The sequence below is a fragment of the Poecilia mexicana genome, unplaced genomic scaffold, assembly GCF_051168715.1.
Source record: "Poecilia mexicana isolate PSO_F unplaced genomic scaffold, ASM5116871v1 scaffold_14, whole genome shotgun sequence".
Classification (NCBI taxonomy): domain Eukaryota; kingdom Metazoa; phylum Chordata; class Actinopteri; order Cyprinodontiformes; family Poeciliidae; genus Poecilia; species Poecilia mexicana.
Genome location: NW_028263383.1, coordinates 9307194 through 9333511, shown reverse-complemented (window position 1 = coordinate 9333511; position 26318 = coordinate 9307194). Strand labels below are relative to the sequence as shown.

The window sequence follows — 26318 nt, the reverse complement described above, 5'->3', positions numbered from 1 at the left end:
TTTTGACATGTAATGTAATGATGTTGTTCTGATATCTTTCCACTTCATTAACTGCTAAACATATTTTAATGGGAGTATAAAAATATGATAAAAGATCATTTGTCCAGTAGTTTATGTACTAGAGTATATTATAAGGCCATTGCACAGGAGTAATAAGCAGTCAGAAACAAGAAACATTTTTCCTCAATGCACTGAACAATATTGGTAAATTGTAAAATATGTAGCAAAGTAATATAGTTTCACTTAATATGTTGTTTTATTTTTTTGTTTGGTTCACAACGATTTTAAAATATAAACACAAAGACATAAAAAACCCAAATGTACATTTTTGTGCTTAGTCATTTGTTTCTAATTAACGTTATGACTGGACTAAAAAAATGTTTTATTATTGTGAAACTTGCAGACTAGGATTACCTACCTTTGAACTTTTCTAAAACTTGTAAAAATAAACAAAAAAGTCAAACAGATTTATTTTATTTTTAGCCACAAATTAACCGTCAAAATCAGTTTAGGTACAGAATGACAAATGTCATGACAGAAAAAAACTTCATGTAAGAATCTATTTCATTTCCAGGTTCCATTTTTTCTAATACTTCTTATTACAAAATGTGTTCCAAGTGGCTTTTACAAAGAGATCTGTTGCATTACAAATCAGTTCACTTATACTCGCCTAAATTTGAACAAGCACATTTCAACAATCCAACATAATGTGAACAAAACAGCAACTTGTGCACATCTTATGGCTTATTGATTTTAAGAATTTTCTTTTCACTGCCTCATTTAGACCTTCTCAGGACATAAAAACAGACTTCCATAGTTATTTTTAAACCTGTGGAGCCAATGATTCATCAACACCAGTAACAGGCGTCAGTTTTGTTCAGATCCAAAAGGACGGCTTCCAGCTGCTCCGCGTCGTCTTGGAAGCGCTCGGTGAAGGAGCGAATCAGACCTGCAGCACTGCTTTCATATTCCACCAGCTCCACGTTCTCCCCTGGAAGCAGCACAGAGCGACACAAGTTGAACAGCAGAAAATAATAATTACCAGGATTTGGCAGCACTACAACCATAATTTATTCACAACTTAAATTTTATGTTTGTCTTTATAACACTGGTTGTAATAATCCATTTTTAGCTTCTGGTAGCCATTTCATTTACCTCCTGTCTGATTCATGTGTCTGTCACCAAACTCCAGCTTATTGCCACTGATCCTGGTGTTTGCCTGAACAAACATTTTGCGAGCTTCTTTGCGAAGCAGCACGGTCTCACGCAGACGCAGGAAGTTGTGAGCGCCGGTGTCGCTGACAGTGGAGTAACCTTCGTAGAGAGCTCTGCCTCCTTCCACATCAGCGGTTGACTTAAACACCTGAAAATAAGTGGGATCAGATTAGACATTCGTTGGCTTTAGATTTCAACAGGACAATTAAAGCAGAAATGATCAACAGCAGTACTTGAGAAATCATATGCTTGTAGTTTAGCTAAGACAATATATGTAAAAGTCAGACAAACTTCACAGACTTTAGTACTTTTGCACATTAATTTGAACATTTTAAGAATTTATGCACTTTTCTAAATAATGATGCATACAGGAAAAACTAAACCTGTTAAAAATGCAAACACAAAAGACACAGCCTTGGAAAAGTACTACTACCCCATAAACCTTTACATGTTTAGTCACATTACACATCACAAACTTCAATGTGTTTTGGTGGGATTTTAAGTGATAAACCAGTGGCACATAACTGTTAAGTGACAAAAATGATACTTTGTTCTCCAATTTTTTTGTAAATAATCTGCATTTGTATTCTTTTACTCCCACAGTCCAAAAATAAAATAAATCATAACAAATTCCCTTCAGAAGGCACATAAATAGGAAATATGTCAACATATAATTTATTGTCAAAACAAATCAACTGTTGAATGTTTTGAAGAACATTAGTAAAAAAAACAAAAAAAAACACCATATAGGCCAGGGAGAAAGATATGGAGAAGATTAAAGGAGCATGAGGTTTTAAAATGATATTCCAACATTAGAACACCTTAGGACTGGAACAATTAATTGGATTAATCAATTGTTAAACATAATTGACAACTGGTTTAGTAATTGATTGTTAAATAGTTTATAGATTAAAAAAGCCATTTGGTAAAAGAACAACATAGTCACAGCAGTAATTAAGCCAAAGAATATTTACATTTTGCATTGAAGATGAAAAACCTTCTTTGTCTACAAATAAGTTCTACTCAGAAGCTGCACAAAGACCCAAAACTCACAACCACAGCAACAATGTATTGTTTTAAAATGCCTCATTTTTCAGGTGTTTATATTCCAAAAACAATAATTTTATATTATATTTCTATAACATATAATCCAAAATAAACACTCTCTTCTTTGTGTTTATAATTTTATAAAATATCAAGAAGTTCAGATGTAATTAGTTATTCGCACACTCCAACTGATGAATTTGCTCGTTAATTTCCTACAAACTTATAAAAAAATGAATGATAAACAGTGTATAATCAAGCTGCTGTGCATTTCCCATGAACTGGATGTACCTGCAGTTTACAGAGGAACCTGTGGATGGCGTCCTTGCCCACGGTGCTGATCTTGCTCCGGTCCAGAGTGATCCGTGCGTCGGGTTTGCCGTCCTGCCCCTCCACCTCCTCCAAGCCCACCAGACCTTCCCCTGCCTCCAGCAGCACACGCAGGATCACGAAGCGGGCCTGCATGTGAGCCTGACGCAGACAGACACAAAGTAACCGACTGGACCCCTCTTCTGACAGTGATGTAAGCACACAGTCCAACTTCACATAAACAAAGTGTAAAGCATCACAGCCACTGCAAACTAATGATGGGAAAGCCGTGGTAAATGGTGTGTAAGATGACTTTTCATGTAAACACCAGATATCTGTGTGACTGAAAGTCCAGCTACGCCTCAGGTGGATGGATTACCTGTCTCCAGCTCTTGCTCTCAGGCGTGTAGAACTCCAGACCCAGCAGCCCAGCTCTGACCATGCTCAGCCAGTTGATGTACACCACATCCTCAGCCTCCTGAGCCTCATGGCCAAAAATACTGGGACACACACACACACACACACACCCCCCCCCACACACACACACACACACACACACACCCCCCCCCCACACACACACACACACACGTAACTTTTTACATACCGGGTTCTTTCAGCCATAGATGGAGATGAACCAAAATAAAGCTGATCTTAAGGGTACAGATAAAGATATAACTTCTTTTCATCAGAAAAATACCCTTACAACAACAACAACAAAAAAAAGATGACTAAATATGCAACTTTTAGAGTTTTTTTTTTGTTTCTTTTCCATCTACAGCTGGATCTGTGGTGTAACAGAGGCACAAAACACTGAAAAATTTCACAGTTCAATATTTTCAATAGATACATATAAGGTATATTTAATATAAAATGGTAATACAACAGTACAAAGCATACCTCAGCACTTGCTTGTTCAGGCACAGATAGAGGCCAACACATTCAGCTCTGCATTCTTCATAGGAAGACGCAATCGTGGAGAATTTACTGTCCCACGTCTCGCTGCCCCGATACCAACTGGACACCTGCAAGGTAGTGAGGCATCTTTAGTGTTTAAAGCCCAGAACATAGAGTGAGTAATGAATGATAACTGCACAGTCAAAGCTCACCTTTTCCCCTGTCTCTGGGTTAACCACGTTACTCTGGTCGAAGTTGAACTTCCCACGGTCATCCTTAGGAAACAGGTCAACAAATTTTCATTGCTTACACATTAATTTTTCTCATTAAAACAATTAGAGAGGAATAATCTGAGGGTAAAATAAACAGTTTAGCTGACCTGGACAAACAGCTTGCCACTTCCATGACCCAGGAGCTCATGGAGACCAACCTGCACCTCAAAGGATGGACCCTTCCATTTGATGAACAAATCCTGAGGTAGAAAACAGCATGTAGCATGCAATCAGACACTTATGGTCATCCATAAGGAGACACTGTGTGAGAGCATGAGGAGGCTGCTACCTTGTCCTTCTCTTCAAGGAATGTGAGTTTTTCCTTCTGTGTGGCGTAGGCCACCGCCAGCACATTCCCAAGAGACACGTTTTTAAAGCCTTCCGATTGCCTGATGTCATCATCTTTATGCAGAAAAACAAACAGATAGGTTTAATGTTTTTTTTTTTAATCTGGCAAACAGAACCCAGAATAAGTTGGACTCTGTGCACTTACAGTTTGGGATGTTAATCCCGGCTGGAATTCCACTGCCGGCAAACGTGAGAACATCCAGGGAAGTGAAGTCGGGTTTAAGGAAGGTGTCCTTCTCAAACTGCTGGGGCCAGGGCAGCTCAGGAAGCAGGACTTCTGCTGAGCTCACCAGCCTGGCAAAACGCTCGCTCATCGCCTTGTTCACAACGGCCACAAATCCTACAAACACGGTCAAAGTTAGAAAAGCACACACATTTGTTTAAACTGTAAATATTTCACACACATCCAGAGTCTTTTGGCTTTCTATTAGGTCCACAAAGCATAAGACCAACAAATAAATCAATCCAAAGCCAGGGGAGATTTATGAGCGTTAAAAAGTTAGTCCCTCTAAAGCACATGTGTCAAACACAAGGCCCGTGGGCCACATGTGGCCCGCCATGTCATTTTATGTGGCCCCCACAGCATTTTATAGGCCAACATTGACTTAAAATAGGTTTTGAGCACGAATTGACTACAAACTACATCTCCCATAAAGCATTCCGATTGTTACCAGCCAACATTACGGCTTCTCGCCACTAGAGAGCAGCAGAGTCACCTCAAGCTGCTTATTGATTTTCCCAGCGAATAAAACTGAGACATCGACAAGCTAACATCAAAACGTCCAAGAAAAGAAAAATCGATTTACAAGACTGTGAATGAAGATGTGTGTGAGTTGGTGTCAGGGCGGCAGGTCGCGCTAGATGTTATCTTGACTGACAACATAAAAAAAAATCGGTCCTGTACTATTTTATCCGTGAAATTACAATCATATTAACATCGACTATTTAGTCGCATTTTATGCGGTTTAGTTAATATTCACCGTGAATCCAGATCCCATCACAGATTAAGCAGATAAATGCATCTACATTTTTCTCGTAGTGACAAAAACCACTGACTGTTGCCCAAATAACTTTTAATAAATTAAATTAAGCGACTTCACTTAAATTAGCATCACTTCACCCGCTGGGGTCTGAACGCACTTCCTCCTGGTTCCCATCTGCAGAAAAATCTGCGCTAATTCATCAGTCAGTTGGATCTGTCTGATCCAAACAGATCAACTGTGTGAGTGTTTTACCCTGTGCGGTCCGGTGTGCGCTTTTACCAGGATTATTTATTTATTTATTTATTTTGCGTGGTTTCGCTTCTCCGAAACAGACAGATGTTACGTCTGCAGCTCCTCCAGACCTCCGCTCTCCTGGGTAACGTGCACCAAGAAGGCTCCATTTGTTAAATCCGCTGGATGAGTTTCTCCCAGCGGTTTCTAAGTCTTCGCAGCGGCGGAGCCTCGTCCGCAGTGGTTGAGCTGCGGACTGCGCATGTTACAGTCTAATTAACTTTTGCATGGTCATTTATTTCCTCAAGATAAACTGCTGGCTCCTCAAATGGATTAACACAACGTTGCATTCTCTTTAGTTTTCTCTGATCTGTAATGGAGACTTGAATTTCAACCAAAGGTTTATAATGCGCTTCCTAACCATTTTTTATTTGTAAGTATTGATTTTATTTTTTAGCCAAGCCTCTGTCTCTGCTAATGACATCTTCAATACATTTTTTGATCCCAGGCCTAGTTTATGGACTGAACAGAAAGAAACAGTTACCATTATACATTTTGAACTGTTGATTTTATTTTTGAACCTTTTTTTTTTAATTGTAAAATGTTGATTTTATTTTTGAACAATTTTTTTAATTGTAAAGTGTTGATGTTATTATTGAAACCTTATTTCTTTTGAAGTGTTGATTTTATTTTTGAACCCTTATTTTAATTGTAAAGTGTTGATTTTATTTTTGAACCATTTTTTTAATTGTAAAGTGTTGATGTTATTTTTGAACCCTTATTTATTTTGAAGTGTTGATTTTATTTTTGAACCCTTATTTTAATTGTAAAGTGTTGATTTTATTTTTGAACCATTTTTTTAATTGTAAAGTGTTGATGTTATTTTTGAACCCTTATTTATTTTGAAGTGTTGATTGTCTGAAAGACCTTGCACATAAATTGCCCCATATGGGATTTGAACCAACAACCTCAGCATTACCAGCATGGTGCTCTAACCTGCTGAGCTACCTCACCTACCTTACAAACTGTTGAGTTTCCATGGATTTAAGAAGAACTTACATGATCTTACCACAATGGAGATTTGATAAAAGTGCTTATATTCCAATGTTTTTCAAAACAACATACATAATATTTTATTTTCCAGAGATTGTATTTTGAAGTGTTGATTTTATTTTTGAACCATTTTTAATTTTCAAGTGATTGTATTTCAGAGATATTTTTTTATTTAATGTCTTAATTTTATTTTTGAACCATCTTTTATTTGTAAGTATTGATTTTATTTTTTAGCCATTTAACCAATTCTCTGTAGAACCATTTGTCTCTGCTAATGATATCTTTAATACATTTTTTGGATCCCAGGCTTAGTTTATGGACTGTAATGTGAAATTGGGCACAATTATAAGTCTGACAGTTTGTTCACCAAGTTACTCTCTGAGAGGATCTGTGGTAGAAGTATTTGACATTGTTCCATGCCCATCGTTGACATTAGTCTCTAACAAAATTTGGATCATCTACCAGGAACACTCCAAAGAGCATGAGTTTCTGTAGTGTAGTGGTCATCACGTTGGCTTTACACGCAAAAGGTTTCTGGTTCGAAACCAGACAGAAACAGATTTTGCATGTTCTATTCATCACAGGTGTTTACTGAAGACCAACTAGGGTTCTGTGGTGTCATGGTCTGTACTCAGAATCCAGGCATCTGAGTGCAAACCTCAGCTGAAATTTTCATGCGTTGCATCTCACATCATCAACTTTGGAACCTCAAACTGAAACAAAGCGGAGAAGTTCAGTTCCTGTAGTGTAGAGGTTATCATGTTTGCTTTACACGCAAAAGGTCTCTGGTTCGAAACCAGACAGAAACAGTTTTTGTAGGTTATGCATCTCTTGGGGTGCAGTGAGACAACAAGAGCCTTCCTCTTTGGTGATGGTTCATTTGCCAATCGACTTCAATGTAGGCTTCTTTGAAATCAAAGCTACTTTACTTCAATTACCAATTGGCAGTTCTATGGCGTAATGCTCAAGGCCCGCAGGCCACATGTGGCCCCCCAGCATTTTATAGGCCGATGATTGACTTAAAATAGGTTTTGAGCACGAATTGACTACAAACTACATTTCAACCAAAGGTTTGTAAAGTGCTTCCTAACCAGACGCTCCAAAGCGTCCGGTCCATAACTCTTCAACACGCTGTCAGCTCCCGGTCAGAAAGACGCATTTAGTTCAGAGACCATGAGATGATATTCAGAAAGGATTTTTTTAATTAAGTGATTTCAGTTGCCTCTGAGACTAAATCTTTGCATAAAGTCTATAATGTCTGCCCATGTGACTTGTTTTTATTATTTGTTTGCTCACCTTTAAACACTGATTTAAATATTGTAATTTTTAAACTGAGCAGTGATTTTACATCCATGGAAACTCAAATGTAATATTTAAAACTTCAATACATAAAATCAGTTATTTAACAATATGAGGTGGTTAATTTATTTTTAACATTGTATTTTTATACATTTATGCTAGAGGTGCCCAAGTCTAGTTTTCCAGAGCTACCATCTGCAACTTTAGATGCATTCCTTCTCTAACACACCTGGACCATTGACTCATTATAAGCCTCTACAGAACTGAATGAGGGAAGTCAGCCTTCTGTCTGGGGTGTGTTTTAGCAGGGATGCACTCCTGATTTTTCACTGTCAATGTGGCCCGTTGAGGGTGGCCAATATGCTGAAGTGGCCCTCGGTGAAATTGAGTTTGACACCCCTGCTCTAAGGTCTGCCTAACTTATTGTTTCAATGTTTTCTAATTTCTACAAGTTTTATTCTCAATTGACAGCCAGTAATTAGCAAATATGACCAATACAGTTTTGACAATAACCTGCTGGAGAATATAAAATGGCAGTTCTCTTATGACATGGGAAAATATTTAAAACATAAACCTTTTTTAGGTTAATAGGCTGGACAATAAATCAATAAACACCTGATCAATAACAATAGATGATAGGTCTTATATTCAATAATTTCACTCCACTCTGATCCAGAACCGGACAGCATTCTGGGTAATTTAGGCAGAGGAAAGGCATGAATTTACTCACTCACTCTTTGGTAACCTAGCAACAACCTATTAATTAACGTGGTTACCTAGCAACAGCTTGCTGAGTAGCTTGCAGCAACAGTTTAAAAAGTTTTGCCACCATGCTTCATAACTGCTTAAAAATAAAAAAAACAACGTTGTGGAGTGAAAACTGTGGATCAAACAGGAAAGGTCACGCTACCAGTTTGGCAGTATTTAAGATACTTAATTATCAATAATCGACTAATATGAAACGCTTATATTGTGATAAATTTTCCAGCCATGTCGTCCAGCCCTAATTAATAGTTTAATAAACTCTAAAAACAACACAAACCGTCACAAAGAGATTGCATCAGTGGATTATAAGGTGACTGAGCTTCCTCTGCAGTCGGACGTTTATTGTTTGTTTGTTTAGGATGATAGCAGGCTTCCTGCTACTATAAAATTCCCCCACCAATCAGAATAAGCTCTTCATGGTGTGTGGCATTTTTACTTGCTGTAAGATAGCACAGCTAAATCAGTAAGCAGCAGAAAACAGCCTTCAAGGTGTTTTAAAACTGTGCTGATTTGCTTTTTGATTGTCTATTTATTCTGCAGTATCTCTGTCATCTTTTCAGTTACCTTCAAACTCTCCTCGGGAGCCAAAAGGGTCTCTGTAGCTCTCTATGAAACCTATATAGCTGAGAAAGTGAAAGAAAAAAAGCAGCAAAGGAGAGGGATAAAAGTTTAAGAGATCAATAAAGTAGCACTGACTGTAGACAGAGCAAAGGTCGATGTTTGAAGTGAACGGCCATTAAAAAAAAACAGAACTGTTTAAACAAGATTTATGAGGAGGTAAATCTTAACGAAAGTAAAAACCGTCATAGTTATTTGTACACAACTTGGAGGTTACAGATAATACAAATTTAATCTAAAACATGTGGTATAATTTGTAGGAAGGTTAGGTTGTGACTACTGAAGCAGTGCTGCATTTCACCTCTCAACAATCGGCCCTTTGTCCTTGATCCAAAACCGGGAGCCTTCTTTGTGGGCTTCAATAGAACCAAATTCAAAACTGCGCCGGTACTCTTCCAGCATCTTCTTCTGGTTGTCATTAGCAGCATACGCCTGTTTAACATTAATACATAAAAGCAGAATGAATAAAGTTGAAAGGAAAAACACAACTTCTCTGCATGTTTAAATTGGAAACGTTCACCGACTTGGACTCTGATCCATCAGTTCTTTAAATCCTAAAACAACATTGATGCTAAGGCCGCTTATGATTTGGCTTTTCATAAGCCCTTCATCATCAATATGTTTGAGTAAAATTTGAACTGTATTTATAAACTAAATCTATCTAATCTAAATTCCTACATCTAAAACGATTTTGTTTTTATTGCTGCAAAAGACCCAAAAAAAGAAAAGAAAAGCAGTGAAATTGTGTCCCACCGTTTCTTCTCATCTCACCTGGGCTTCTTGGAGATAATGGCAGACTTTTTCCATGAGAGGACTGTAGTCTCCCCTCTTAACAATGAACTCTTTGTCCTCAAAGGTGAAGCTGCCGCAGGACGACCCAGCCTCCCCATCCACTGCACAGTCTGTCAAATAATGAAGGGCATTTAATGTTCAACCTCTTCATTTCACTTATGTCATTCACTATATTTCATCCAATTTGTATTACTAACTATAATGTCAGATTGCAGGTCGACAGTCTGATTGATGGTAATATTTATTAAAAGAGTTATTTTTCACCAGTTCTGACCTTTTTGAACAGCTGAAGCCAAGCGAACCTCATAGCAGGGTTTTCCTCCATTTTCCCTCTTGAACAGACGTGTGTTGTAAGCAGAGAGTTTCTGGAAACAGACAAGAATAAACGATAACATAAAGAAGTGAATATTATCTACATCAATTAATCCACATAATCGATATCATAGGAAAAGACAGAAAAGAGATATTTGCAGCCTGTTGTAACTGTACATGATTGAACCGTGAACGACTTTTGAGCAAGAGATATTTGTCGAAAAAAATCCCCCTATGTTCCAAAACAGTGACTATTGCATTATCAGTGTGTACATACATTTAAAAAATGCAACAATTTGTCTTGTAAAGGAGTGAATGAGATGTACAAACATTTTTTTAACTTCACTTTATTTACCTCTGACCCATATTCCAGGTAATTTTACTGTTCTTGTTGATTATAACACATTTTAGTTTTTCATTTAACAAAGTAGAAAATTTTCTATTTTTCAAAATCTATATAAATTTGTATCTGTAGGTCAGATTTTCACAAAATCTCTCTGGTATAGATGTGAAAAGTCCAAGACTAAAAATAAAAATCAGTCTAGAACACAATTTCAGAAAAACAGCAGAATGGTCTTGAAACTGGTTTACTCACTCTTGAGTCCAGAAATCTTTGAGCCAGCTCCGCATCCTCCAGACAGCAGTTTCCTGAGAAATAAGTGGTAATTCCCTGAAAACAAAAAAAAACAAAGGAAAAAAAAAAAATCATGTACTTTAGGGTCATCCATTTACAGAACATCATAGTTCCCCAGCTGTGTTTTGCAACAGCAAAAAGAATAACTATGAAAACAGAAAGCAAAGCAACAATAATCTTTACAAAATAAAGAACATTTTTACATGCGACTTAAATATGTCACTTCTTGTAAGGGAAATACATTTCAAACATAGTAACAAAGGCAGCTAGAGTTAATCAATAGAGTGCAGCTTAAAACATACTAACAGTTGTGAAATCTGCTCAGTTTATACCATATAAAATAATATCACCTCAGAAAATGGAATGAATATGTATTATATCAGGTCCCACCTTATCGCCCAGCCCAAGTTGTTTCTGTCTGTCTTCCAGGGAGTAAATGAGGCATGAGCTGCTGCCCCACAGAGCCTCCATCTCAGTGGGATTCTCCTGAAACGCTTGGCTGGCCCTCACCAGAGCCTCCAGCTTGTCCTGGATAAACATTTAACACATGTGCACAGCTCAGGTATGCACTAAAGTCACAAGCTTCTTTTAAAGTGATATGAAGCAGATTAACAACATTTACAATGAACATTTTGTTTTATCTGTGGTTTACCTTTGGTAGATTTGGAATGAATTTGGTGTCTCCAAAAGACTTGTAGTTGCCCATGTTTGCATATACACCAGCAGCATACACCAAGAAGGCCTACAGACAACAAGCAGAAAACTGCTTCATAAAAAGAACACGTTTTGTAATGACTGCACTGTAAACAACTCTGAAATATATGATTATGTACCTGGTAATCCTCAGAGCTGACACCAGCTGCTTTAGCGACCTGCTCCAGCTGATCCGGAGTCTGCTTCCTAAAAATCCTCTGCAGCAGGACAAAGATGTTTGCAGACTCTGGAGAGGTCTGCAGCAGCACCACCAGACCACCATACCTAAGACAAAATATAAAATAAAAAAAATTTAAAAAAAAAGAACTGAGGCTACAACTTTCAGTTCCCTTAACTTTCAGTTCCCAAACATTGCGCTTCAGAAGCAGTCCCCTTTGACTGATTAATATTTTATAAATATTTCCTGACTGGAGGTGTGTAACTCACCAAGCGGCCCGTGACAGGTAGTGGGCGTACATCTTCTCCTGAGGTGACAGCAAACGAAAGGCCTCACGGCAGTCTAGCGCCGAGATCCCAATGTCATTTGGGAGGTAGTACTGAGAGTCCACCATCTTTGTTCTGAGTAAGTCAATAACGCTGAAAAGGTACTGCATGAAAGAAATAAAAAAAAACTGACATGATCCGTGTTAAACGACCCACATGTTGTAGAAGATTTAAAGCATATCTAGGTCCTACAATGTGCCTCACAATGCATTTCTTTGCATGTACATCCCTATGCATGTGTTTTTTAATATCCTCTATAATCACAACTCAAGAATACGTTAGGGATGAATTTAATCTGAATACACTTGGATTATTTTACTATTAAACTGTCCCACCCAATCGCTTATAAAAAGAGCATTGTTAGGTATTTATACTTTTAAACTGATATCATCAGGCAGAAGATACTGCAGCACAGCCTTTCTGTAACAAAAGCAGTTTCCTAATCACATGTGAAAGGGATATATTTTTTAAATTTTCTGCCATGTTCAGCAGATCTGATCTGGTAAAACTTTAATGTTGCTTTTATGAGAATAGTTGTGTATTTACTGTATCCTCACAAATTTAGGTGAATAAGTTAGTACTATCCACAAAAGCCAAGAGCTGCAGATTATGGTGTTGCTTAATCCATATTGACAAAGTTTGAGGTAAGTGTGTTAAAACATCATAAACCGTCCATAAACTTATGAAAAATGCATTCATTCGCTAAGCAAAAATATCCCTACTACGAGAATTAAGTGTGTATTGTAGTTGCAAAACATAACAAAAAACATTCCAAAAATGAAAGAAATGAATCAGGAATAAGACAAAGACAGATTTAATAGAGTCTCTGTAAAAAATACAGTTGAACGTACAAACTTCGTTGACATAACTTTAAAAAGATTTCTTCTAACAAACTAAAACTGAGGCTTTTTATTTTGCAACCTAACTTGATAAGATAAAATCCAACATATATAGTCGGATTTAGTTGAATCACAATATTAAGATGAGTTCTGTATGTACCATTAAGTAAGTTTACTGTTACTTAATAAAATGTCTTACATTGCAGTCATGTTTGGCTTGAAACCAATCTGACTGGACATGAAAAGTGAAAGAGCTTGCCACATGGATATTTTCAGTGTTTAATTTCATACAGTTTTACTTGAGAAAGCAGCAAAAGATATTTTGTTTCCATAAATTAACTCATAAATCTGGGGGCTGATTTCCTTAATGTGTAAGAAGTTATTTATGCAATAAGATGTGAGATTTCATCTAAGTCGAGATTCAGCTAGGATCTTGAGCTGCTGCTAAATTTATTTTTGTAGTAATTCACAATTAAAAGTTTCTGCAGCTTTTTTCTACAATAGACATTTTAGGCCACTTTATGAGGATTGAGAAGCACGCACACAAACAAAGGCAGATTTATTGCATCAACCACATAAAGCAGCTGTTGAGACATGGGACATGAGACAGGTTTAACAGGAACCAGTCTGGAAAAATTGTTTTCAGTTTCGATAATCACAGTGATTACCCACTCTTTTAACCACCAGCAGATCTTGTAAGTCTTTTTAAAGTACAGGCTGAGTAAAGGCGAGAGTTAATAATGTGAACGTTAGCTCCTAGCGGCTAAATCCTGCAGTCTGTAGAGTACAAACACACTGATACAACTCCAACTAGAACACCCCACATCACGGCTTTTAATCATGTATGAAAATAATCACATACTCGTTTGTCTTCTAATGAATACTTAATTAAAAAGGTCCAGATGAAATGGAAAAATCCATTACCTCAAAACTGTTAACGTCTCCCTCGAACGTCAAAGTGCAGTCTCACGCTGTTCACTTCCTGTGCTCATTCAGCGCTAGTCCCGCCTCTCAACCAATAAAAAGGTCGTATTTTGTAGTTGACTTGCATTTTTAACCAATTAGAAGGTAGGCACGTTTAAAATTGTAGGATTCCTAACGTAGTACTACAAAATCGATCAGACAATCATCAGCATGTAGCTTCTCATTAGCCATTCATCTACACACAAGGAAACAAATAAAAATGTACAACTTTTGACATACGCTGTTATTAATGAATGACATCACACATATTTATATGACGAGGTGGCCGAGTGGTTAAGGCGATGGACTGCTAATCCATTGTGCTCTGCACGCGTGGGTTCGAATCCCATCCTCGTCGAAATATGTATCTTTTCTTGATATCATGAAATTTAGATCCATATTTTTTCCCACTCTCATAAGGGGAAACTGATCATACCAACATTTTTGATCAATCTCACGTTTATGACGTGTCAGATCAAGAAATGCATGCACTAAAAAGCAATGTTTATAGAGAAAGTTGCTAAACAATCAACACTCCTCATCAAAAACGGAGATTACAATATTTAGATATGCCCACCAATATCATTAACTCAATGCTCGCCACCATTCATAACTTGAGCTGCTTCTCCTCTGAACAAATGAGTTTTGTAGAAAAAGAAGGTAATTTACCGCAAAAGTCAGGTATAATCACTTTGTGAAATTAAGAAACTGACTGGCAGCTTAAGAGAATTTCTTAAGCTCAACATAACTTGTTCGCAAGTTTTTTTGTTTTGTTTTTTTCACTCATTTTGATTGACATGGCATGACATGGCAGAAAGAATTTGTATGGTCCACTTCACAAATGTTTGAAACTACGCAATGAGAAAACTTTCATGACGACTATAAATTTTGTTTTAACCTTTAATGAGGGACTCCAAGCCTGTGTCCAAATTTTGGTGTAGCATTCCCACTAGCACATAATAACTCGTTAATTTTGCAGTCATTTTTAATTACACTTTTTAGCCATTTGCAACTTTAGTTCATTCTAAGACGTTTCATTTATGCCACGTGCCTGCTACATGCAGCCCGTTTGCTAGCTAGCTTAATGACCAACAACGCAAAGCAAAAATATTCTGTTAAACCTACAAACGCGTCTTGTTTTCTCAAGTGAACTCTAAACCGTTCAATTAAAAATAAAAATACATAAATATACACTTACTTATTTCTTAACCTCGTTTCATAACGTGCACCACCGTGAGGACAGTTCTCTTCAACCAGGACCGCTGCTCTACATAATGCTGCATTTGAGGACCAAACGAAATTCACAGTTTCAATCAAGATATCCGGATTCCTGTTCGGTTACTACCTCGTTGACGTCAGGGAAGACTTAAGCAGACTTCTAATATCTTCAAACAAGTCTCAAATGGTATGATACTAAAGCTAACTAGCAGTTGCTTTAGCATTGGCTGGGTATTTAAAGTGAATCAGATGCTTACTTAAATGTTAAAGGAAGGAGGCAATGGGCAATCTTCCTACAAAAAAAAAAAATAAATAAATAAATAACCAATAAAAGTGAGGAGTGATATGAAAAGCCAGAATATTACAGTCAACATTACATTACTTGACTTTTACTTGTTTCTATCAGCCTATTTTGCAGAACAAATAAAAGTTGCACCAACAAGACCATTGTTGTTTAACCACTTTAAAGAAAATGGTATCCCACACACTAGATTAGTGTCTGTTGTCTTGTGCTTACCTTACCTGGAAGTAATGCACCAATAGAGAGAGGGTATTCTCCATGAACGATATATGGACTGATACCAGAAATAGGTTCACTGTTCTTACCATCAAGGTCGTGCTTACCGTGAAGACAAACATGAACCTCCTTTGCCAAGAGTTCATGGAGATGCTAGCCAAAGACGGAGTCATTCTGAAAAAATACATTCTTCAGAAAGATATACAGATTAGGTAGAGGAAGACAAAGGGAGAGATTGGGAAATTGAGAGTGAATGGAAGAGCAGGAGGAGAAAGGAAATCTAACGGGTACCTTGCAAACCTAATAGGAGCCTTGCTGCATTTCAGAAGCTGAGAATATACACTTTTCTCAGTGCTATTTGTAAATATTCTTTAATTTTTATATATTGCCATTACCACTGTTTCGTGGTATCCAAACTACCAGGAACACTGCTTCCAGTCTTTGCTCTTTAGTGATTTATGTTTCTCACATTTTATCTGTGTCTATCATTCAGTTAAAGAGCTACTGTTGCTTGAAATATTATTCTGACATCTGCAGTGATTTGTACAGTTTTTTAAGGATGATGAAGACAGGAAAACCATCTTTGACATCCTTATTGGGCTGGTGTTATGCAGCTGTATGCTCAGGAGAAGTTCAGGTTTACCACCTGGAGTCAGAAGATGGAAGTCTGTCATCCAGCAGACAGACCCATGTCCACTGATTCCTGTCTTCAATCAAAAAGTCTGGACAACCAACATATTTGGGAGAAAAAATCCCCTGCAACTGCGGTTATCAAACGGTAAGTAATTTCTTTTTTTTATTGTATACAATGGATGATAAAAAGGCTATGTTTCATACCGATGACTGTAGAAAGTTTTAAGTGTTTCACATAAGTTTTTTTTTTTATGATTTTGTTACCATAAAAACAGTTAATCCTGCCATGCAAAGGAGCTCAAGCGTAGTTGAAGCTGCAGCAGATCCAGCCACACAGAACAGTTCAAATGTAGACACAGTTCCAGCTGAAACAGAGCGCAGAGGAGCTCAAGTTCAGGGAGCTGCCAATCTCCCACCATGTCAGTCAGTCAAACTTTTCTCTGAACATTTATCTGACTTGAGTATTGTGGGAAAAGGGTCAAGGGTGCAGTTCGGCTGCTTCGTCATATTGAAGAAGGTCATGATCCACCACGCCAAACATCACCATCTCTGCCAGACCGACTACTAGCATTAAAATCACAACATGGGATACCAGCAGCATCTCCCCATAAACCAGCAACACCTCCCAGGAAACCAGCACTTCAGCCACAAGAGTGCCTTGCACCAGCACAACACCCTAGCCAATTCCTTTGGTTGCTTCTTCTCCTATTGTCCACCTTAGGCCTCCAGAGGTGAACTGGGTAAGCTTTCTTCCCAAGCAGTTTTTGCGGGTCATCAAGCCAGCAGACCAGGAATGGATTGCACAGTGCCTTTACAACCCTACTGACCAGTTTAAACAACAGTTCTCCCAAAACTGGTTACATCCACCCAGTCCACCAAAGTTAATGACTCCCCTTCCAGATCCCCTGGTCTACTTCAGGCAGCAGATGTTTCTATGGGCACCTATGCGAATGTGGGGTATTTCACTAAAGTGTCATCAGTGCAACACCAAGATGCATCACTCTGGGATCTACAAAAAGGTCAGAGAAGTCATAGATCTGGATTCAAGGTGTTATTTGATTGGGGGAGATTATCCACGATGCAGTAAATGCATGATTCCTCTTTGACCATGGAGCACTAAGGTGCTAAATCAGTTCTCACTACGCAACTGGCTCTGGGCAAAAAGTATGTGACTTTCCTGAAACCACAAACTGTTGGAAGTAGCTCGAGTTATGTGCAGCAAGCATTAGAAGAACTGCACAGTGATGAGTGGGCAAAACGCAGCATCAATTATCTGTTTGACTGTGAGCTTTATAAAAAGAAGAGCGCCTTAGCTAGGAGCCATGCGGTGGTCTATCAGAATCCACCAGTTTATCCCCCTTCCTCTTGCACAGTGATTTGAGACTGTGCATGCCAACGAAATACTTCGTCACTTGTCCAAGATGAAGGGTGTCATCACATCACCATACGTCAGAATTTTAAAGCTTGACTCAACCAGAAAGGTATAGTAAAACACCTCTTATTTCCAAATTATAATCAGATTATAATTGTTTTTTTTTTGTTTGTTTGTTTGTTTTTAGCCAAACAGATCACCAAAAAACTTGCTGGTGGAATTTCTGAAACAGCTACATGGATGACAAACATCACCAATAAGTATGGCCAAGTTCTGAACTGTGTGCTGCTGACCACAGGTGAAGGAGCAGGGTTGGAGGAACTGTGCCCGAGGATTGTCATGGGCTTCCACAATAATGGGGAACCAGAGCCACAAATTCTCTATGTTGACAGAGACTGCTGTAGTGAATCAGGTTTGTGATCTTCAGACTTTGTTGCAGTTCATTGTGTAACAGGTGGCACCACAAGGTGTCACAGCCTAATTACAGCCTGAGCTCCCATAAAAGGGAAGCTGGAAGGGTGGTGGCGACAGTGTCAATTTCCTGTGTGAACAGGTGTGTGTTGGGCCCACGCTTTCCATTGTTTGCTGGCTGTGGTAGGTCTGGAGGCAAACCGTTTTAAATCAGTCCCTTTTATAATACAGTAAGAGCTGATGTGGTGTTTTTATACAGAGCCACACTGTTAGTGATGTTCCAGTGGTAGCGTTTCCTGGGTGTGTGGTTGTTCGACGCCACCGGTAGGCTTTATACCTTTGTCTGTTTAATTAGATTGGATTGTATGTTTTTTATATTGTTTTTTTATTTGGTAGGGCTACACTAGATCCTTCAAATTTGACTTGGAGTGCTGGTTCATGCAATGCAGGTGTGCAGAGTTTTTAATTTGTTTTAGATTGATGTAATTAAAGTGATTTCATAAGTATTTAGTAATTTTTGTATTTTTGTTTTTACAGTTCTATCACTGCTTCCTGCTGTCCTTTAGTTTGATTTTCTTTATTTGTGTTAGTCCGCCCAGCTTTGGATCGTTAGTCTTCGTGAGGGCGGGCTAACAATTTTCCATTTGTTTAGTGTTTGTATGTCCTGCGTCTTTGGGTTTGTATGTCCTGCATCTTTGGGTTTGTATGTCCTGTGTCTTTGGGTCACTTCCCTGAAATACACACATTCCATGTTGCTGTTAATCGTAAATATCTCAAACCCAATCCTGTGTGTGATCTTGAGTTTGGATTGCATTTAATCATTCTGCAGTGATTCAAGCGCATTATAAGTTTGCAGTGAACAATTGTAGTGGTTTACGCGGGTTTGTCCACCTGAAGTGGTGTTTGAATTCGGGTCGAATGTTATCGGATTGACAACAAATGGATGAAGATAACAGGAAATCCCCTTATTTATGTAACAATAAATATTACATTTACTTTTGCTGTTTTATTACCCTTCGACTTGAGGGAGTCATGACAATTGTAGCATTTGTTTACAGTTTAAAGTTTAAAACATTTTAAGATCACTTTATTGAAAACCCAATCTAAAAAATTTTTTCATCAAGGTATTATGATCTGTGTAGCAGTTATATTTTGTGTAACACATTAATACCATCGTCTGTGAGTCATCAGGAAAATTAAATGCTGTAGAATTTACTCATTTGTGTTTTATTTATTGTATTTTATTTAAACAGATGTGCCTCTGGTGCTTGAGTGGTTTCGGCCATGGAAGACTAAAGTGAGGCTTGACATTTCTCATAGCATGAGACGATTCACAACTGGTCTCACCACAGAGCATCATCGTCTTTGTGGATCTCTGTGCTCCAAGTTGTAGTTTATCCCTGCGCGTGTCATCTGTGCCACGTGCCTGCTACATGCAGCCCGTTTGCTAGCTAGCTAAATGACCAACAACGCAAAACAAAAAGATTCTGTTAAACCTACAAATGCGTCAAGTTTTCTTGAGTGAACTCAAAAACGTTCAATTAAAAATAAAAATACTAACGGATTTCTTAGCCGCTTTTCATAAGGTGCATTGACGTGATGTAGGTTCTCTTCGACCACGCTGCTCTACATAATGCTGCATTTGAAGACCAAACGAAATTCACAGTTTCAATCAAGATATTCGGGTTCCTGTTCGGTTACTACCGTGTTGACATCAGGCAAGACTAAAGCAGACTTCTAATACCTTAAAAAAAGTTTCAAATTGCAATAGGAGATCGTGAAATTGTTCCTTTATTATTCTTAAAGCAGTTGCTTTAGCATTGGCTGGTTATTTACAGTGAATCAGATGCTTACTTAAATGTTAAAGGAAGGAGGCAATGGGTGATCTTCCTACAGATGGGCAGTGGAGTGATGTGAAAAGCAAGAACATTACAGTTAAGACCATTTACTTGACTTTCAATTGTTTCTGTCAGCCTATTTTACAGAACAAATAAAAATAGTTTTATTTGTTCTGTGACACCTCCTGTCAATTTCCTGTGTAAATATTTTCCAAACTTTTCTGAGAATAACTGTCCATTGCAAACATAATGTAATGTCGTTTGTGGCAGAGGTTAATTAGCAAGAGTTGTTTACTTTTATCAAAAAGGTAAAGCTTTATTTATGTTAGAGGATCTAAAATGTTTTAAGAGGGACTCAAACTGGCAACAACTGAGAGCTGACATCCAAGGCCAGGCCTCTCCTCCTGACATAGGAACAGCTGTCTTCACCGCCAGCAGTGCTAGTCACTGGCACCCTCACACCTGGTGCCCAGGTAAACATCACAACAAACAATTAGTCTCTCTTGTCTCCACTCCTGTTCCCTTTTATCCCCTCCCACAAAGGTGAACCCAATTACTGCTCATCAGCTCCTCACAGCAGCAGCAACCCTTCTTGTTCGCCACAATAATAATGATTTAAATATTCACTGCAGAACCATGTGATTTACTATGCTAGAAGTCCACTTTTTTTAGACCATTTTCAAACTTGACTCCAAATTTTCAGATTTACAGTCAATAAATTTAACAAGAGAGTAATGCCAAGTGGTTGGACATTATCATTTTTATTTTAAAGACCACACTGTGTTGAATCAGTTTGTTTGTTTTTTTTATTGAATTTGTGAAAATGACAGTCAGCTATTTACAAAGGCTGTGCAGCAGAAAGTATGAAATCAGTCCTTGGTATGAAATCCAGATTGTACACTTAATGAGCAAATTTGTCACCAGAAACCAGAATAATGTTAACAAACATGTAAAAAAAATTTTTTTTGTTGTTTTGTTAATGAGAGAGTTCAAGCATGGGTTTTGCTTTCCCTTCTCTCTGGGGGTGTTGCAGGGAGCACCCAGCGATAGCAGTCTGCAAAGCTGAGGCTCTTGTCTACTGCACAGCTGGTACAGTAGACGATTCCCAAAGCCAACATCACTACCAGGAACACGCACAGAGGGACAAGAAGAGCCACCAGAAGCCAGCTCTTGTCGTGCTTGCGTTTCACATCATCAGATCCGTCTTTAACCGCTGCTGTACTGTTGGTTTCACCTGTACTGTCTATCTTAGGTGTCTCAGCCTCCTCAGTCCCACTAGTGGGCTTCTTTGCAGTTTCAATTACTTCCCGGTCATTGGAGTTGCCACCTCCTGTGTGAGCATCATCTTCAATGTTGTTGCCTGATCTCATCTTCTGGGTTGGGGATGGGGCTGTCTGGTATTGCTTTGGTGATAAGTGATCCCATTGGTTTAGGTGGTTATCTGACTGATGAGCCATGTCAGGGGTGAGTCCCTGAGGGGTATCTGTCAGCCAGTTGACGTTAAAGTTGACATCAGCTTTGAAATAGGGATCAAGAGTGGACCAGGGAGTATCCTGATCATCGTAAATACTGGGGTCAGGGTTCAGAGTGGAATATTCTCCGTCATAAGTTGAAGGTTGGCAGGTAAGTCCGTCTTTCTTCAGTTCAAAGCCAAGATTACAGCTACACTGGTACCCTCCAACAAAGTTAATACACTGCTGGTCGCAAGGTGAGTACTCCATGCATTCATTCAAATCTATGCATTCTCCTTCACTGTTTGATGTAAAGCCAGGGTTGCACAGACAGTTGAAGGAACCCTCAGTGTTCTGACAAGTCCCTTCACAGGTGCCCTCATCCAGGCACTCGTCTATGTCCACACATTCGTCTGTGTTGTCTGGCTGGTACCCTGGGTAACAGGTGCAGTGAAATGTGCCTGGAGTGTTGACACAGAGTTGCGGACATGGCTGCTGTTGGCATTCATCCACATCCAAACACTTGTGTCCATCTGGACCAATTTGGTAACCTGGGGGGCAGGTGCAGCGAACGCTCCGAGATGTTATTGAGCAGTCATATTCGCAACCCATATCCACACAGATCCGATTGACTGGAGTCTTGTCTGTGGCAAAAGCAGAATCTGATAGCTCTGGAGGTTCAGTTTGGCTCAGAGGGTCCAGCTTGCAGCTATAGCCATCTTCATCTAAAATGTAGCCCTCAGAGCAGTAGCAGTAATAATCCTCATCCCTGTTCTGGCAGTGCTGCTCACATTCATGCTCACCGCTACACCAGTCCTGGGTTTTTCTGGGTGCACCGGAAGAGCAAAGAGGGGCATCTTTAGACCAACCCACTGTGCCATCATCTCTTTTGATACACAGCACTGATTCCCTGGAAGGTGCATCTGGATTTGAGCCGTCTGTAGGACATGGCATGTCAGCTACAGACCCATAAGGCACATGGGTCAACTGGGTACTTTTGAAATGAAATGGGGTTTCATAGACAGCGGGACCTCCACCCTCATCCTTCAGGGGTGAACACATCATGCTGTAGGTGTACTGGCAAATAAATCCATCCAGTTTTATGACACAGGGACCTTCAGCCCAACGGAAGTTGTCGCCGCTCTCTCCTGCACCGTCAGACGTATGCACAGTCATGGCCACACAGCGAGGTACTGCACAAGTGTTGGGCATTTCTTTACGGATCCAGTTGGAGAACTGACCTTCCTGATTTCCTGCTAGAAGAGAAGGACAAACCCCTAGTTAGTTTTCAACCTTACTTTGGATCTAGCCTGCTAGAGTTGTAATTTTCTGTTACTTTTTTTGTTACCCATTTCTTTCTTTTCAGGCTCTATGGCAGATTTTGGGTTGACAGCATCAAAACATTAAGTCACCTTGAGAAAATTGCCAACATAACCTTTGTCTGGCTTTTAATTTTCCAGCAAATTAATCCAACAGCATTTTAAAATAATATTCCTGCACTCTTTGGTCCCATTGGTGTTATTGATGTGGGACATATTCTGCAAAAGTGAGAGTCATATATTTTTTTACCACTAGATGTCACCCATATAAAAAAATAAGTGAAGTTTAAAGCGTAATTATTTATGTGGGATCAGGGCTTTTTTGTCTCCTTATTTCCATTTAGGGAGATAGAATCTGTTTCTCTTAACAAATTGGGAGAAATTGATTAACTCAGCAGGATTTAAACAGATGCTCTTTAAACAGTGCATCTGTATATAGTGGTGTATTTAAAACATAAATACTCTCATTTGGGTGAGTCATTTTCAGTCATCATGTGTCATTTTGCATTATTAAAACCAGAAAAGTCTGCATGGCGAGGCGCTGACATGAGTAAGTTGGAGTTGTTTACTCCAAATTACAATCAAACAGATTGTACAACTCTTAAAAACTGGATGCCCTTCTCTACCAGGAGAGACACATCTGTTTTCTGTCAGTGTGTATAATGACTAAATCAGACTGGGTGAGTAACAATGGGGTCAAAAAGAGTGAAAATCTCCAAGTTGCACCCATTCTGTCTGAGAAATAAAAGAAGATAATGGATTAACCATACAAGGAGCCCAAAGCTCAGCCAACTGACTTCACTCAATTTCTGACAGGATGGGGTGTGGCAAATTGGTTAATTACCACTAGGCTGCTTACCAGTAGCAAGGCATGCAAAAGTTTTAAAAGTATTTAAAGTCCTTTTAATGATATGCCAAATGTGTTTTCACTGTATGTACTGTGAGGAGCATAGACTATGGTGCTACCCATGGCTATTACTAAGGTAAAACTGCAGGAGACTAAAACGACTGGTTCTAGTCAGCTTTTTGATTAAAACCAACAAAAGGTTAGAGATGTATGCTTATTTGCGTAAATTGGGATAATATTGGAATCAAAACTACTACCTCTAGCAAAAAACTTGCATTGCAGTTTCCTCCTTTATGTGTCACTGTCTCCAGAAAGAATAAACTGGATTTGGTCAAACTAGGAATCAGCAGGTCAAACCTCTAGAAAAACGTGAACATTTTATGTGCCAATCAGTGTTTCTCTGTAGCTATCCATTAAACAAAATGACTGATAAAAAATTAACCAAAATTTGTGAATTTCAAAAGTCAAAAAGGTGAAACTTTGCCTGTGACCCAGATGAATCCTCTGAGTGGTTTTGTGGCTGAACACTGGCGTGGAGGTCGGTGCAGCCCGATCCAGAGACGAAGCCTGGCCCTGGATCCATGCACAACAGTTGCTGACAGCAGGTTGTGGACCACACCCGCCGCTTCACTAGTGTACATCGTCACCAGGGTCCCTCCTTGATCTAGGCAGGACTGTCTAGCTTCCCTGAAGTTCTTCTTCTGCAAGAAGACGGCATAGCATCCCTCCTGGTTGCAGATGGCGTCCTTCTCACCCAGCTGGGCTTCAGCTACTTGTTGCTCCCCATCAGGCTCCTTCATTCTCTGGCCCTGGCTCCCAGGAGCCACACAAACTGTCAGCAGCCAGACGATATACAGGAGAGTCATGCTGCTGCAGCTGCTACTACTCCTTTTGATATTTACCATTGTCAATAATGCAACGGTGGGATATAACCTAACATGTATATTTTAGCAACTCTTTAACATAAATACCCTAACAATGGAAAAAATTGTTTATCAACCTCTAAAACTGAGCCAAAGTTTAGATTTTTTTCTCAAATCAGAATAGGCATCTGTAAATGATCTCGACCGGAGAAAGACCCCTCCAGTGTAAACCAGACAAACTTTCATTCAAGCTGCCAGGACTGCTGACAATTTAAAGAATTATTTTTTTTAAATATGAACAAATCCCTGCATAAACTCCAATTAAATCCTGCAAAATTGAAAATACAGTCCAGTTATCCAGGCTCCAGAAGGAAGGATGAATTGTTCCATATATGAACTCAGTAAATATCCGGAGCAGAAACCCTGTGCTATATCTGATCCCGGCTCCTGCCTCTGCAAGGCTGACTTTCAGACTGAGCATCAGACAGAGAGACAGACTTGGGGAGGACCGAGGTGGGGGTGGAAGGCTACGTAGAGGAAAATTATTGAGGGCAATTGTGTGCTTTTGGAAGAGGGGGCTGGTAAAATGTGTGAGTGTCTAAAAGAACACTGGAGAGGATGATGTGTGTGTTGGGAAGCTGGGGGTGAATGGGGTAGCTGGAGAATTGAAAGCCCTCAGGAAGCTATGAAAACCATATGATGACGCTCTGTCCTATATGCACACACATAAACACAAACATAAAGAGTTTTTGCTGTGAAACATCAGAGCATGTTAAAAAGTGTCAGTCAGCTTCAGCAGATAAAGACATTCTGTTGCTTTTCTTTCTTGTTATCCAGACTTTTGATCATCTTCCCCTCTTACTTTTTCTTTACTGATTTTGCCTTAATTTCTTTATATTCCCTTCATAAACTTTTTCTCACTCCTCCTCTTTCTTTCTCTCTCTCTCTCTCTCTCTCTTTCTCTCTCTTTTGGTCCATGACAGCTGGAAGTTTTTACTGCTCAATGGAAACATTATGGAGCAGGAATACCTGTTGAAATGTGCACACTGTGTGGGTGACTTCATTCTCATGCTGGTAAAAATTAACTCCACAGAGGCACAGATGTTAATATACGTTCCTCAGTGCATGTGCGCGTGTGTGTGTGAGTATAACTTGGGGGCAAATGGAAGAGAGGAAACAGGAAATGCCAGATGTGCATCAGCTTGACCTCTCCATGACTAGGGAGCAGGGGTGACCTGTGGGGTGCACCTCCGCTGACGCCACACTCTTCAACACCATCAACAACATTGTGGGAAGTCAAACAGTGGATTTGCATTTTTCCAAAGAAAACTCGAATCTCTTTATTTTTTCTTCTGCCTGAGTGAAGAGTAAAGCTGGAAAATATTAAATGAAACCAATAGCCGTGGAGCTGAGCCTTGAAGGGAGCTGGAAGCTGCATGTTAAAGTTAGCAGTGCCCAGCAAAAGCAAACTTGTTCCAACCACCAACAGCAGTGTCTTTTATTAGGATTCAGTGTTCTAGATCAACAAAATATCGTGCATATTTAGTTGTTTTTTTTTTCTTTTTACAAACAAAATTCATAAAAGGTTGCCAGTCATTTTATTCACCCAATTTGAGTCAGCACTTTGTAGAACCACAACTTGCCACAGCTGCAGCTTTTAAAGCTTTTTTTGTGGCATTTCTCCACTAGCTTTGCGCATACAGAGGCTAAAAATAATACTAATTATTTGCAAAACTGCTCCAACACAGACAGATTAGATGGAGAGCTACGATTTTAGTCATTCCATTGCAGCTTTGGTTGGAGGTTTCTTATTTTCCTGTTGGAAGATGAGCCTCCACCCAGACCCAAGTCTTTTGCAGACTCACAGATTTTCATCTATTATCTTGTATTTCGCTTCATCCATTTTTGAATCAGCTCTGCCCAGCTGGTGAGAAACTGTACAACAATCCCACTAGAGTGAGCTACTCTAGTGGACCACAAAATATCATGATATTTTGTGGTCCTTATAATAATAAAGTATTTACAACTTATTTTCGGTATTTTCAGGCAGCTGGGCTGCATGTCACTACAAACACAAACTG

The 26318-nt window shown here is 39.1% G+C and overlaps 2 protein-coding genes and 1 non-coding gene across 3 annotated transcripts; 1 reads left to right on the top strand and 2 right to left on the bottom strand.

Annotated features, from left to right (window-relative positions):
* Positions 1-458: 458 nt before the first annotated feature.
* Positions 459-13814, bottom strand: dpp3 (dipeptidyl-peptidase 3). Its single transcript, XM_014985905.2, has 19 exons — positions 13730-13814; positions 11910-12070; positions 11603-11747; positions 11422-11511; positions 11160-11297; positions 10731-10805; positions 10098-10188; positions 9803-9933; positions 9333-9463; positions 8978-9036; positions 4228-4422; positions 4024-4136; positions 3842-3934; positions 3675-3737; positions 3466-3590; positions 2948-3068; positions 2551-2730; positions 1156-1363; positions 459-991 (listed from the first exon to the last, which is right to left on the bottom strand). The coding sequence occupies exons 2-19, from the start codon at positions 12032-12034 to the stop codon at positions 849-851; spliced, it is 2226 nt and encodes a 741-aa protein (XP_014841391.1). The 5' UTR covers positions 12035-12070; positions 13730-13814; the 3' UTR covers positions 459-848.
* A 230-nt stretch (positions 13815-14044) lies between these two features.
* trnas-gcu (transfer RNA serine (anticodon GCU)) lies at positions 14045-14126 on the top strand. Its single transcript has one exon. It is a non-coding gene; the product is annotated as a tRNA-Ser (tRNA).
* A 6419-nt stretch (positions 14127-20545) lies between these two features.
* cd248b (CD248 molecule, endosialin b) lies at positions 20546-24709 on the bottom strand. The gene is made up of 2 exons (XM_014985909.2): positions 23859-24709; positions 20546-22461 (listed from the first exon to the last, which is right to left on the bottom strand). The coding sequence occupies exons 1-2, from the start codon at positions 24277-24279 to the stop codon at positions 20747-20749; spliced, it is 2136 nt and encodes a 711-aa protein (XP_014841395.2). The 5' UTR covers positions 24280-24709; the 3' UTR covers positions 20546-20746.
* Between the last annotated feature and the right edge of the window lie 1609 nt (positions 24710-26318).

Bases quoted from the DNA above. Each gene is read 5' to 3' on its own strand.
- dpp3 (XM_014985905.2), bottom strand. From the start codon at position 12,034: ATGGTGGACTCTCAGTACTACCTCCCAAATGACATTGGGATCTCGGCG. The intron at 11,512-11,602 runs GTACATAATCAT...TGTTGTCTGTAG, and splicing joins TCAGCTCTGAGGATTACCAG to GCCTTCTTGGTGTATGCTGC. The intron at 11,298-11,421 runs GTAAACCACAGA...ATGTTTATCCAG, and splicing joins TCATTCCAAATCTACCAAAG to GACAAGCTGGAGGCTCTGGT.
- cd248b (XM_014985909.2), bottom strand. From the start codon at position 24,279: ATGGTAAATATCAAAAGGAGTAGTAGCAGCTGCAGCAGCATGACTCTC. The intron at 22,462-23,858 runs GCAAAGTTTCAC...CTCTTCTAGCAG, and splicing joins AGGATTCATCTGGGTCACAG to GAAATCAGGAAGGTCAGTTC.